This window comes from Sorex fumeus, unplaced genomic scaffold (genome assembly GCF_029834395.1).
Source record: "Sorex fumeus unplaced genomic scaffold, SorFum_2.1 ptg000136l, whole genome shotgun sequence".
Classification (NCBI taxonomy): domain Eukaryota; kingdom Metazoa; phylum Chordata; class Mammalia; order Eulipotyphla; family Soricidae; genus Sorex; species Sorex fumeus.
In genome coordinates, this window is record NW_026606193.1 from 370,920 (window position 1) to 384,247 (window position 13,328).

Below are 13,328 nucleotides of genomic sequence, written 5' to 3' on the forward strand. Positions count from 1 at the left end.
TAAAGGCCCTCCCGTTGATCGTCGATTTGCTCGAGCGGGCCCAGTAACGTCTCCATTGGAGACTTTGTTGTTACTGTGTCTGGCATATCGAATACTCTCGGTAGCTTGCCAGGCTCTCCGAGAGGGGCGGAGGAATCGAACTCGGATTGGCCATGTTGGCCGCTTGTAAGGCGAATGCCCTACCACTGTGCTAAAAGATGAAAAATCCACAGAAAGACTTTGCTCAGCTCGCTGATCATTGATAATTAATCCTCATCTTAGGAAACCTTGCTGCGAGTATGCTGAATTGTAATCCTGGTTCCTTTTCATCCTCGTGTTAGGAGCCTGTCGCTGAAGCTGACAAAAGATGCTGACCCGGAAGCCAGGTGTGCCCATGCCGGCCGTGTGCCCAGGAGCCCGTCCCCAGACTGTGCCCTCGCGGAGGAGAATGGCGGGCTAGACTCGCTGCCCTTCAGGTTGATGCTGCAGGACTGCACGGCGGTCAAGACGCTGCTGCTGAAGATGAAGAGAGTTCTGCAGGAGGTAATGCTGCGTGTTGGGCATGCCGTTCTCGGCTGGCGGGAATGAACACCCCGGGGCAGGGGACAGTCTCCTCTTGGGGCTTAGCTTTTCCCATCCAAACTCGGGCTTGGGAATGTGGCTTTGGGTGGTGGTGGTGTTGCCTCTGAAATTTGGATATTCTGGGAAAGAATCGAAAAAGAGGAAAATGACACTAGTCCTGGGCCATGCATGTGAGGCAAAGGCAACTGGGCTTCCATTCGGCAAGTCCTGTTCATCTGCATCTCTTCAAGGCCAGTGAGACCAGCCTTAAGTGGACACTGGAGCTCTGCGTGTGTGATACCAGACAAGTAGGCAATTTAGTTATTTCTTGCTTGTTTCTTGGCTGGCTGTGGGGTCCAGAGGGTCTCTCTTGGCAATGCTCAGGGCAGTGTCTGAGACAAAACCCGACCTAACATCTCAACGCGAGCACCTAGCCCACTGTACTGTCTCTCTGACCCCGAATTTAGTTTGTTCTATCCAGGTAAAAAATATAGTTAAGTTTGGTCTGAATGTTTCACTGTTTTTGACTTTGAAGCAGTCGCCTGTGCCCACCCTGTGACCTGCCCCCCATGACCCCAGTGTGCAGTTCATGCAGTTCACGCTATTAGGATGAACTAAATGGGAAATGTGCCATGGGGTCTTTTTCCTTTAGACCCGAGAAACTATTTCTTGAAACATTCCTTAGGCTTTAAGTACAGTTAAGAATGACTGTTCTGTCCTCCTGAATAAACTGTATTTGGAACATCTGACAAAGATAATCACTGGCATTTTGCTTCTCGACTATGACAATTGTAATAATGCTAGTAGTGCCACTGGAGATCAGAAAGGAATCAGGGACAAAGAAAATTGAAAAAAGAAATGATGTATAGACTGTTAGAAGCATATAATCATATGGTCTTTCTTACTATTGTTTGATTTGGTCAGGATGGAGGACAAAGGTACTTGTGACCAGTTTTAAGCTTATAGTATTCCAACAACAATCCCTTTACCAAGTTTCTATTTGCTTCTAACAATGCGTCCTACTGTCACTGTCACTGTCCTCCCGTTGATCGTCGATTTGCTCGAGCGGGCCCAGTAACGTCTCCATTGGAGACTTTGTTGTTACTGTGTCTGGCATATCGAATACATCACGGGGAGCTTGCCAGGCTCTGCCGTGCAGGCAAGATACTCTCAGTAGCTTGCCAGGCTCTCCGAGAGGGACGGAGGAATCGAACTCGGGTCAGCCGAGTTGGCTGCGTGCAAGGCAAACGCCCTACCGCTGTGCTATGCTTCCTACAATGCCCTCAATTTTTCTCTCACATACTGGCCTTCCTCTATGACAATAAATAGATAATAGATATTATCTATTGTATAATTTTATCTTTTCCTAGGGATGAATGATATTCAATTATCTGTCTGTCTGTCTGTCTGTCTGTCTATCTATCTATCTATCTATCTACTTATCTATCTTATAGCCTCTTTATCCACTTGTATGTTTTTGGACACCTTGATTGATTCCAGGTGGCTGTTGTGGATAGTGCTACGTTGAATTTAAGGGCGCAAACATTTTTTCCTCCATTGTGTTTTCAGGTCCTTGGGAGTATATTGCAAGAATTGTAATTACTGGGTCAAATGGGAACTCCATGCTGAGTTTTTTGAGGGGTGTGTGTATCATTTTTCAGAACAGCTGGACCTGTCGCCCTTTCCATCAGCAGTTAATGAGAGTCACTTTCCCCTGCATACATGCCAACATTGGCTGTTTTTTTTTTTTGATATGTGTTGGTCTCTGGGGTGTGAGAGGATAGATATCTCAATGTTGTTTTGATTTGCATTTTCCTGATGATGAGCGACAAAGACCATTTTTCTTTCATATGCCTTTAGTCTTTGAGTATCTCCTTTGAGGAAGTTTCTGTCTGTTTCTTCTCTCCATTTTTTTTTTGAAGGGGTTGGGTTTCTTTTGTATAGTTCTATTGGTGCTTTATGTATCTTGATATTGACTTTTAATCCGATGAAGACTTGTCAAATATTTCCTTCAAGCTTGTGGGATGTCTTTTTTTCAATTTTGTTCACCATTTCTTTTGAGGTACAGAAACTCTTACTTTTCCGTGGTCCCATTTGTTTATCTTTGTTTCTGATTGCTTGGCCAATGGCGTTGACTTCCTAAAGGTGCCTCTGGCTTCAGTGTCATGGAGAGTTCTGCTGGTTTTCCTTAGTTCAGTTTATGGATCCAGGTCTGACATCTAGGTCTTTAGTCCTTTTTTGTTTGAGTATTGTGCATGGCCTTGGAGATATGACTTCTTTTTCATTAATCTGGCCAAGTGGCTTTCCAAACACCACTTCTTGAACAGAATTTTCTGTTCCACTTCATTTATTTTTACCTTTATTAAAGCTTATCAATAAAGTTCATATACCTGAGCATCTGTCTCTGGATTTTCAATTTTATTCCATTAATCTGAGAGTCTGTCCTTATTCCAATTCCATGCTGTTTGAATTACTGCAGTTTTGTAGTACAGTTTGATGTTGGGGAAATTGATGCCTCCCATCTTATTTTTCCCCCTAGGGTTGTTTTGGCTATTTATGGGAATTTGTTATTCCATATGAATTTTAGGAGTCATATATTCTCATTAGCTGTTCAAAGCAAAAACTCAAAGTGTATGTATATCATACTATTCTCTATCATGAATGTCTTTGTGTCTCTAAAACCTGGTGTGGGAGTGCTTTTCTGCTACTTCACCATGGTTAGAATTCCATATATTTTGTCAGCAGAGGAATTCCACTTATGCACACTCAAACATTTTTCAAATTTTAATCAGCACTCCAAAGTTGTAATTTACTATTTATCTAACTATATGTTACTATTAAACGCACTTTAAATGTACTTACTATATTGTAAAAGGATGCAATTTATTTATATCTATTTAATGTGTAAAGATAGAATATAATAAAAGTTACTGTGCATGTTTGCCAACAACATTGTCATTTTTACCATTTTGATAGCCCAGAATTAATCTTCAGGAATTTTGAATTAGGTGTTTCATGCATTCTAGAAAAGAAGCTGCCTCACACAATTTTGAGACACTGAGATACCTAGAATGACTTTCCCAGTGAGAACTCCTGTAAATCTGTTTCTTGCACTAAACTCCTTTATCTTGTTTCTTGCTCTTGAATGACCTGGCTTGTAGTTCAGTGTTCAGCTTCATTCCACACCACTCAGGCTTCTGCAGTGCTACCAGCTTGTCTTCAAATTCATGTAACCTAATATCTGCAGAAGATCATGGACCCTCCTGTTCACATCCTGTGTCTATGCATAAGGTCTTCAGCCTTGAGCACCTCTCTCTCTCTGTCTCTGTGTCTCCGTCTCTATCTCTGTCTGTCTTTCTCTCTCCTCCTCTCTCTCTCTCTCTCTCTCTCTCACACACACACACACACACACACAAACACACCATCACACAGTATCACACACAACCTGGTAGACAATGTATCATCTGCCCTTGAAGTCAGCACCCTGGTTTATAGACTTTTCACCTCTAAAACCTTTTCAATTCTGTGTAAATTGCTTCTTCCATATGCTCTTACCATCTGCGATGGCCCTGTTCGCAGTAATAACTTCATAATTGGTCTTCGTAATTCTGGTCTTCCCATCTACCAAATCAGTTTTCTCACTGCATAGTTCTTCTAAAGAAAATAGTTCTTCTAAAATGAATTTCGACTCATCACTTATCTCACACACGTTAATGTTCCCTAAATGCCCTTGGAAATCCCTCTATCGGTTCTCTTATCCTGGCACCTTACATTTCCTCCGGCATCAGATCAGAAATCTGCCTCCGCTCATCTTTGCTTTCCCAGAAAAGACTCTGAGATGCCTCGGGATGTGATAAACTAAGACACTTCCTCAATCCTTACACACTTTTGATTAGAACTTACATTTCAATTTTGGGTTAATACAAGGGCGACGATTAAACAAAGTAACAATTAGTTTGTTGATAATTAAATAAATTAATTACTTATGTAATGGCATTTCCTAGAATTCCTGAGAATTCTGATTTCTGATTAAGAAGGTTCTGCTTCATGGGACCTGGCTTTTTGTATCTATAAAACTTAATCTAGAGGGACCAGAGTAATAGTACAGCGAGGAGTGTGAAAGTGAATGATAAATTTGATGTGGAGACTCTAGGAATTGAAAGTTGGAAAAAATTATATAAATAGGGATTCAGAAACAATCCCTTTGGATTCAACTCTATGCTTCACCCTTGGAAAAATATAAATAAAAATCCTTTCAAACATGTCCATACTATGAATGAGTCCCTATTCACAATTCTGTCTTCTGCCCTTTCTGCTTATGAATATTGCAGAAAAGTTCTAGTTGTTTATGTACCACCGCTATGTCTTGTGATATTTGATGTTGAAATTAAGCAAAATGGGATCTGGGTTAGATTCCAATCAGCCAGCTAATTGTTTCTTAGGGTCACTGTCCTCCCACTGTTCATCGATTTGCTCGAGCGGGCCCAGTAACATCTCCGTTGGAGACTTTTGTTGTTACTGTGTTTGGCATATTGAATACATCACGGGTAGCTTGCCATGCCCTGCGTTGCGGGTGAGATACTCTCGGTAGCTTGCCAGGCTCTCCGAGAGGGGCAGAGGAATCAAACTCGGGTCGGCCATGTTGGCTGCGTGCAAGGCAAACGCCCTACCGCTGTGCTATCGCTCCAGCCCTGCTATTGTTTCTTAGGGTCTATACGTAAATTTTCTACTAGTTCTGGTATTATTCCATTGCTTCTTAAAATAAATGACCAACCACATACAAACAGTGAAATTGCACCCTTACCTGGCTCTGTGGTTATTAATGTATGAAATAACAAAGGGGATCATCAATATTACAATTTTGTTATGCGTTCCTAACATTCAACTTTCTTCATGCACCCAGCACTTATGTCTCTGCTGTAAAAGTCTGTTGTGTAAGTGAAAGGTTTGAATCTGGCCGTCCATGTTCCAAACTGTACCGTAGCAGATGCTTCGCTGACAGAACCCAACAAACTCTCCAGAGAATACTTGGGGTGTGGGGGGAGGTGTAGAAAAAAAAAACCGGTAGTTGCGTTTCTCTGGGACACATTTGTACTGAAATTGCATTTTGTTTTCATTTGGAAATCTGAAGCAAAGATGTATTTAACTGCAGTGAAAATGTCTATTTTCAGTCACGGGTGTATAAACGACGGTGTGACTAATTTAGGTATATTTAGGGACCGTCATGTACTTACTTAGGACTAATATGACCACGTGCTCCCAAATGAGCAGAAGTGTTTTAGCACCGAGTGACTCATTAGCCGGGGCACTGTTTTTTCCCTAACTTGTTCACTTAACCTCAGTGAAAATGAAAACTGGAGAGAAATAGGTATTGACTTTGTCTTAGGTTCAGTTTACTAATAGGAAGATAGGTGTTCAGAGTTATCAATATGGTAGTTTTAAATAGGTTCTTTTTTATTCTATTTTTTTTTTTTTTTTGCTCTTTGGGTCACACCTTGCATTGCACAGGGTTTACTCCTGGCTCATGCACTCAGGAATTACTTCTGGTGGTGCTCGGCAGACCATCTGGGATGCTTGGAATTGAACCCAGATCAGCCACGTGCAAGGTAAACACTCTCCCTGCTGTGCTATCGCTCCAGTCCCCTTTTATTCTAATTTTTATGGTGAAAATGGACATCAGAGAATGGCTATTAAAAAAACCTGAAGACTAAAATAGTATTTACCAAAATTCATGGGCTGGAGCCATAGCACAGCAGGTAGGTCGTTTGCCTTGCATGCAGCCAACCCAGGTTCGATTCCTCCGTCCCTCGGAGAGCCTGGCAAGCTACCAAGAGTATCTCGCCCACACGGCAAAGCGTGGCAAGCTCCCTGTGGCATATTCTATATACCCCAAATAGTACAAATCTCACAATGGAAATGTTCCTGGTGCCCGCTCGAACAAATCGACGAACAACAGGAGTACAGTGACCTATCTGTCTACTTCACTCACTTTTAACTTTCGTTGAGGGGGGGAGTTTGGCCCAAACCCAGAGTGTTCAGAGGACCTGTTTGATCTCTGACTTAGTGTCCCCTGGGTACCACAGGAGAACCTGAGCACAGAGCCAGGAGCAAGCCCTGAGCACTGCAGAGTGTGGCCTATAAAACAAAACCAAAACAGTGCATGATATAAACACAATCAGTATACAGTTGGAGTTGTTCTCTTCTTGCATTGATTAGGCTAGATTTGGTGCTATTAAAAGGATCCCTAAAACTTTACCCAAAAGTAATACCTGTTCCCATTAGTTCCCTAGAATTTGCAATCTCTGAGGACTTTCTTACTTGGTTTACTTCACTATTTTTCATTAAATGTATTTTTCTGCCTTTCTCTTGACTCTGGTTTTACAATTACAACATAAAACACTGGAACACAAACTATCACCAGACATTTCCCCCCCCAAAAGTATGCTGTGTACGGTCTGTATATAACATGAGTGACATTGAGTGACAATTTGCTAATGAAAACTCACTGTGAAAAATGAGATCCTATTTGGGCAATTCAGAAATAGTACTGATAGTCTCAAATGTATAAAACTATTTCTTCAAAAGTTCTATTTGTTGCGGGATGGAACTTGGGCAATTAAAACGGAAATTCCAAGTCTATTCTATTTTATGGTTGGTTAAGATGAATTTAAATGGACTTGAATAATTTGTCTTAATTGCTTAGGATTTGAAGGTTCAAGGTAGCAAAAGAGTCAAGTGAAAAAAATCATTATCAATAAGTACACGCCGTTGTCACTTCACTTGTGATAGGTGTTATTTGTTTCCAAAAATGCATCATACATATATTCAGAATCAATTCTTTGTTTTTTTTATTAGTGAAACACCATGAGGTACAGTTGTAGACTTACAAATTTTTGTGCTTGGGTTTTAATTATACAATGATCGAGTACCCATCCCTCTACCAGTGCCCATTTTCCACCACCACTGATCCCAATCTCCCTCCCACCCCTCTTCCCCCCATCCCACCCTGCCTCTGTGGCAAGGCATTCCCTTTTGTTCTCTCTCTCCTTTTGGGTGCTGTGGGTTGCAAAAGAGGCATTGAGTGGCCATCATGTTCGGTTTACAGTCTACTTTCAGCATGCATCTCCCATCCTGGGAGGATCCTCCCAACACCCTTTATTTGGTGCTCCCTTCTCTATTTGAGCTGCCTTTCCCCCTAGTCTGTGTGGCTGGCCTCCAAGCCATGGAGTGAACCTCCTGGTACTAATCTGAGCCACTCCTGGATTTTAGTGTCCCATTTTGTTGCTTTATGTTCCCCGGATGAATGCAATCTATGTCTGTCCCTTTCTTTCTGACTCATTTTGCTTAGCATGATACTTTCCATGTAGTACCACTTGTATGTAAATTTCATGACTTCATCTTTTCTAACAGCTACATAGTACTCCATTGTGTAGAAATACCAAAAGTTCTTTAATCAGTCATCTGTTCTCGGGCACTCAGGTTTTTTCCAGACAGAATCAGTTCTTTGAACATCTATTTATGAGGCTATAAAAAAGAATGGAGGGAAGGAAAAGGGGAATACCATCGAATGAAGGAACAAGACTCATCCTTATGAAAAAAAATTCTTTTATATTCTTGAACATTAATCTTGAAGGCTGGCATCTCTATGGGCATGGGGTATTTGACTAGTGACAGATTCCTCTAGATTTGTATAGTAAGACCGTCCCCCACAGAGTAACTGTAGCTAGAGATAACTCCTCCAAAGGAGCAATCAGGCTTGAATGAGGCCATAGAGATGGAACTCTGATCCAACGTGACGTCTGTCCTAAAACCCAGACAATGTGACAGACAGATCAACGTCTGCACACAGCCAACGAAAACCATCTCTGAGAAATTCATTTGTTCAACACCCTGATGCTGGACTTCAGCATCCAGTTCTAGAGAAAAGAAATCTCCCCAAGCTGTGGTAATTTGTTATGGCTGTCCCAGAAAGCCTATGTAGCAGCCGCAAACCAAACCAAGCTCAAGCGTACTGAACACAGGGAAACAGAAGATGCTGCCCGCTGGACAAGCTACAGAGAAGCCCACCAGGAGACCCCCTGCATCTGGGGTGGGAGAGATAAGCCAGCAGGGATGGGCTTCACCTTGAATGCAGCCCACCCACCAGGGTTCCATCCCCAGACCATCTGGGTACCCTGAGGTCTGCCAGGAGTGATCCCTGAGTGCAGAGCCAGGAATTAGAGCTGAGGACTGCCAGGGGTGGATAAAAGGAAGGAAGATTAAGTCGCATGGTCTTAGGATGCTGCTGGGAACCCTCACCTCACTGCTCGATTGTGCTTATTATTCTCTGCCTGTGGCACAGGGCTCAGAGCTGGAAAGGATTGTTGATGCATGGTCTAGTGTGAGTGAACTTTGAATCCATGACTGTGAGAGAAGACAAGCCTGAAGAGCTTCGTTGTGTGGGATTCCACTATGCGAATGTCCAGGAAAGACAAACCCAGAGGCCAGCAAGTCCATCAGTGGCCCTGATGGCCCTGAAGGGATTGGGAGTCACTGCTAACGGGTGGAGGGATGTTTGAAGTAGACAGTGATAAGACTGGCATAAATTCATGACTATATTAAAATCATTTAATTTATGATAATTTTTTTTATCTGAGAATGCCTTTCTTTCCTTTTTTTTTACATTTATTTTTAATTGTATCACTGTGAGATAGACCCTTACAAAGCTGTTCGTGATTGGGTTTCAGTCATACAGTGTTCCAACACCTGTCCCTCCACCAGGTACATTTCCCAGCACCAGTGTCCCCAGGATGCCTATTCAATCATGTACTTGAAGACAATTTCGATGGCAGGTTTTACAAATTTTAAATCACGGTCACAATCCTCCCATTATTCATCAATTTGCTCGAGTGAGCCCAGTAACATCTCCATCGTGAGACTTGTTACTGTGTTTGGCATATTGAATCTGTCACAGGTAGCTTGCCAGGCTTTGCTATGCAGGACAGATACTCTCGGTAGCTTGCCGGGCTCTCTGAGAGGGGTGGAGGAATCGAACCCATCTCGGCTGGGCCGGCTGCGTGCAAGGTAAACACCCTAACACTGTGCTATCGCTCCAGCCCAAATTTTAAATCATGATTCATAAAAGTGAATGAATAAAAAACTTAAATAAAAAGGAAGTTTTGTACCAGTATTAAGAAGCAATGAGACAATGCTCTCTAAATGATTTCACTGTTAAAACGACCAAGATGCTAAGTGAGAGTTTCGTTTCCTTTGGTTTGTTTGTTTTTTGTTCAGATCACTTTGTAGGAATACTGTGCAGGTATGTATTGATTGTGATATGTGGGATATGTGGAAGTTAATATTGCTGGGAGGAATAATTAGCTACTTACCCTGACTCAGGTGAGAGATGGCAGACATAGAATGACACTGGTGTCCAGGAAGAAGAAGGTGGGTCAGTGTAGCCAAACTGAAGTAAGGAGGTAGAAAGAAGGCTGGGTGTCCAGTTCCAGGGTCAGGGGCATGTGTCTTGCATAGACAAGGCTCCCTGTTTGATCCCTGCTACTGCCTGTGTCTAGCCCTGAAGGACCTCGTTCTGTCAACCAGAGCCTTGGAACTAGGCCTGGTCTGAATATCACAGGAGTGATCCTGGGTTCCTGTGAGCACTGGTTGGAGGTCCTTCGAGAAAAAGAGAGCATATCTTATTTTTATTTAAGAACTGATGCATCAGAGTTGTTCTGTGGCTGAATTAAGGCCAGAACAACACTGTTTATCCTTACAGAGGGAGTCAAGATTCTGAATCTACACAGAATCAGCAGTCATTTGATTTACATTGAGTTTAATATCACGGTTCATGGGACTGGAACAATCATAGTACAGTGGGTAGAAGGTTTGCCTTGCATTCTGCTGACCAGGGTTTCATCCTCAGCACCCCATCTTGTTCCCTGAGCCTGCCATGAGTCATCCCCGAATGCAGAGCCAGGAGTCAACTCTGAGCACTGATGGAGGTTTGGGATTTTTGTGTGTTTGTTTGTTTTTGTCACTCCCCCCCCCCCCCACTACTAAAAGATACCACCAAAAAAAAATAGTGGTTCAAAATCAGTATCAGTAGAATGCAAGTGATTCAATACTGAATAGTAAAGGCAGAAGATGGGAGGACAAATTGTCTTGGCTAAAATTAAACTTCCATGGCCAAAGGGGGAACAGAGTGACCTGAGTACATGGTTTGCGTGCAGGGGGCCCACATTTGGTCTCTGGAGTTTTGTGGAGCCGCAGACACTGCTGGAAGTTTCCCAAGCACCACAGGGTTCAGTTCTCCTTCCTTCCTTCCTTCCTTCCTTCCTTCCTTCCTTCCTTCCTTCCTTCCTTCCTTCCTTCCTCCTTCCCTCCCTCCCTTCCTTTTTTCCTTCTTCCCCTTTTCTTCTTCCTCCTCCTTCACCTCTCCCTCTTCCTCCTCCTTCTCCTGCAGGCACACAATAATTTATTTTATATTGCTGGTTGCAACTAAATGCCTACTGGAGTTATTAAAAATTACTGCACTCAAAGAAATTTTGTGAAAATTGTTATATCTTCATAACATTAAGTCCTCATCTGAGAGTTTACTAAGCTGCTTGTTATTTGGACCTTCTGTTTTCTTGTTTTTATTTATTGATCTTAATTGGCTTCTGTGTTGCCCTCCCATCTAATTTGCTGCACCCCTACTGGGACGGCAGCGCTGTGGAATTTTCCTAAATGCCAACCCTTATCCATGACACGCCATTTGACATCTTTCTTCTTTGACAGTCTGTTACTAAATCCTGTTCTTTCTCTAAGGTACCTTTTCTTCCTCATCATTTTCCCTGTGTTTCTTTCTTTTTTTTTTTTTTGGTTTGTTTTTCTGGAGGTGTTATATCGGTTGGTGCCCAAGGCTTACCCCTGGCTCTGTGCTCAAGAGTCACTCCTGGTGTGCTCGGGAACCTAGTTGGGTCCCAGTGAACAAACCCGTTAGTACGCCATTAGTACACCGTTAGTATGCCGTTAGTGCTGTCCTATCTTTCTAGACCCACTTCCTCTCTGTGTTTGATGTCCATTTCAAATTGGCATTGCCCTAAATACATTAAAGTAGACTCAGAACCAAGAAGTAATATTGCAAAGTGTTGAAGAACACAAAATAGGAGTCACACAGACTTTTGATAGCATCTCTCCTGGCTTTAACATGCACTAGAGGTCTTGAAGAAAGTTCTTTGTGTCCCCAATTCTGTTTTTTTTTTCTGAATTGTGAATAAAATAATAGTGTATGAAGTACTCATTGCTGCCTCATTACAAGAGCATGGAGCTTTTTTTTTTTTCTAATTCACTCCTAAAAGCAGAATAAAAACAGTCAGCGACAGTGCAGAAAGAATAGAGTCCAACTGCTAATGTTTTAGTCGAACTTCGTATGCTGGTTATTCAGCCTTATCTCCCCATGCACATTTCTTCTTTGCTCTGGTCAATGTGCACCTTTTATTATTTTCTAGATCTGCCTTGATGATATTTCCCTACTGACTTGTGCACATTCTGTTCCCTGAGGCTGAAAGTGCTCTTCTTCTTCTTCCCTACCTTTACCTCTGCTGGTCCCTAACCTTAAATTTCACCTCTTTAATAAGTCTTCCTTGATGTTGGCCTGGAATCTTACACTCATTTATTATCCCTGGCCCCAAACTACAATTTAGTCATGTAATAAATGTTTGTGTCCCCAGTGAAGGAACTACTTTTTGGGTTTTCTTTACATTTTCTACAACACTTGGCATGCCCAGTGGATGAAGCAGGGGATAAAAGACGGATGGATGAACTCCAATTCTTTTGGTGCATGAAGAGAATGTGGGGAATTTAGAGAGAAGAGATATGTTGTTAATGTCTAATGAATGTCCATTTTTTAATGAATGTCAAATTAATTTTTGACTTATAGCTGAGGCACACAGATCATTATTGAATGCTTCTTGGTAAGGGGTATAGATTAATTTAGTTCTGAACTTAACTTGAAACTTTCTTTTTTAATTATTAGAAGAAACATTAATAGTATACATCATAAATATGTATTTTGGCATATTTAATACTCTTGGGAGCTTGCCAGAATCTCTGAGAGGGTTGGAGGAATTGAACCCAGCTTGGCCGGCTGGCTGCGCACAAAGTAAATGCCCTACCTGCTGTGCTATCGCTCCAGCCCAAACACAGTAACAAGAAGTCTCACAATGCAAACGTTACTGGGCCCGCTCGAGCAAATCAATGAACAATGGGAGGACAGTGTTTGGGTTTTTTTATTTTGTCATAAATATACATGGATAATACATCAAAATGTTTAATGTTGTAGCCTGGCAAGCTACCTGTGGCATATTCGATGTGCCAAAAACAGTAACAATAACTGGTCTCATTCCCCTGACCCTGAAAGAACCTCCAATACGTTGGGAAAGACGAGTAAGGAAAGGCTGCTAAAATCTCAGGGCTGAGGCTAATGGAGACATTACTAGGGCCCACTCGAGTAAATCGATGAACAACAGGATGACAGTGACATGGTGATTCTTACTTTAAATAACGGTACCAACAATATAACATCAAAGCAAAAATTCATAGCAGCCATTCTACTAGTTGACCTCATCGTGTCAGCTCAATATCAAATGCATGATTATTCACCTTAGAAGTGAGAGATAATCTTTCCAGGCTCTTGGTTGAATCAGTTGCTAGTCCAGTGTGATGAGATCTCCTTCCTTACAGCTTGCTGAGTTTGCTAACTGCACCTGTAAAGGCATTCCCCCTGTTCTGGGTCCTTCATCTTCACCCTCAGCCCAGTTCCTCTT

General features: G+C 42.2%; 1 protein-coding gene across 1 annotated transcript in view; it reads left to right on the forward strand.

Annotated features, from left to right (window-relative positions):
• Positions 1 to 13,328, forward strand: part of CCSER1 (coiled-coil serine rich protein 1) — an 896,462-nt gene that overhangs the window by 249,136 nt on the left and 633,998 nt on the right. Inside the window, exon 6 of the mRNA XM_056106638.1 lies at positions 321 to 522. Coding sequence (XP_055962613.1) covers positions 321 to 522 — 202 coding nt within the window. The remainder of the gene's footprint in view (positions 1 to 320; positions 523 to 13,328) is intronic.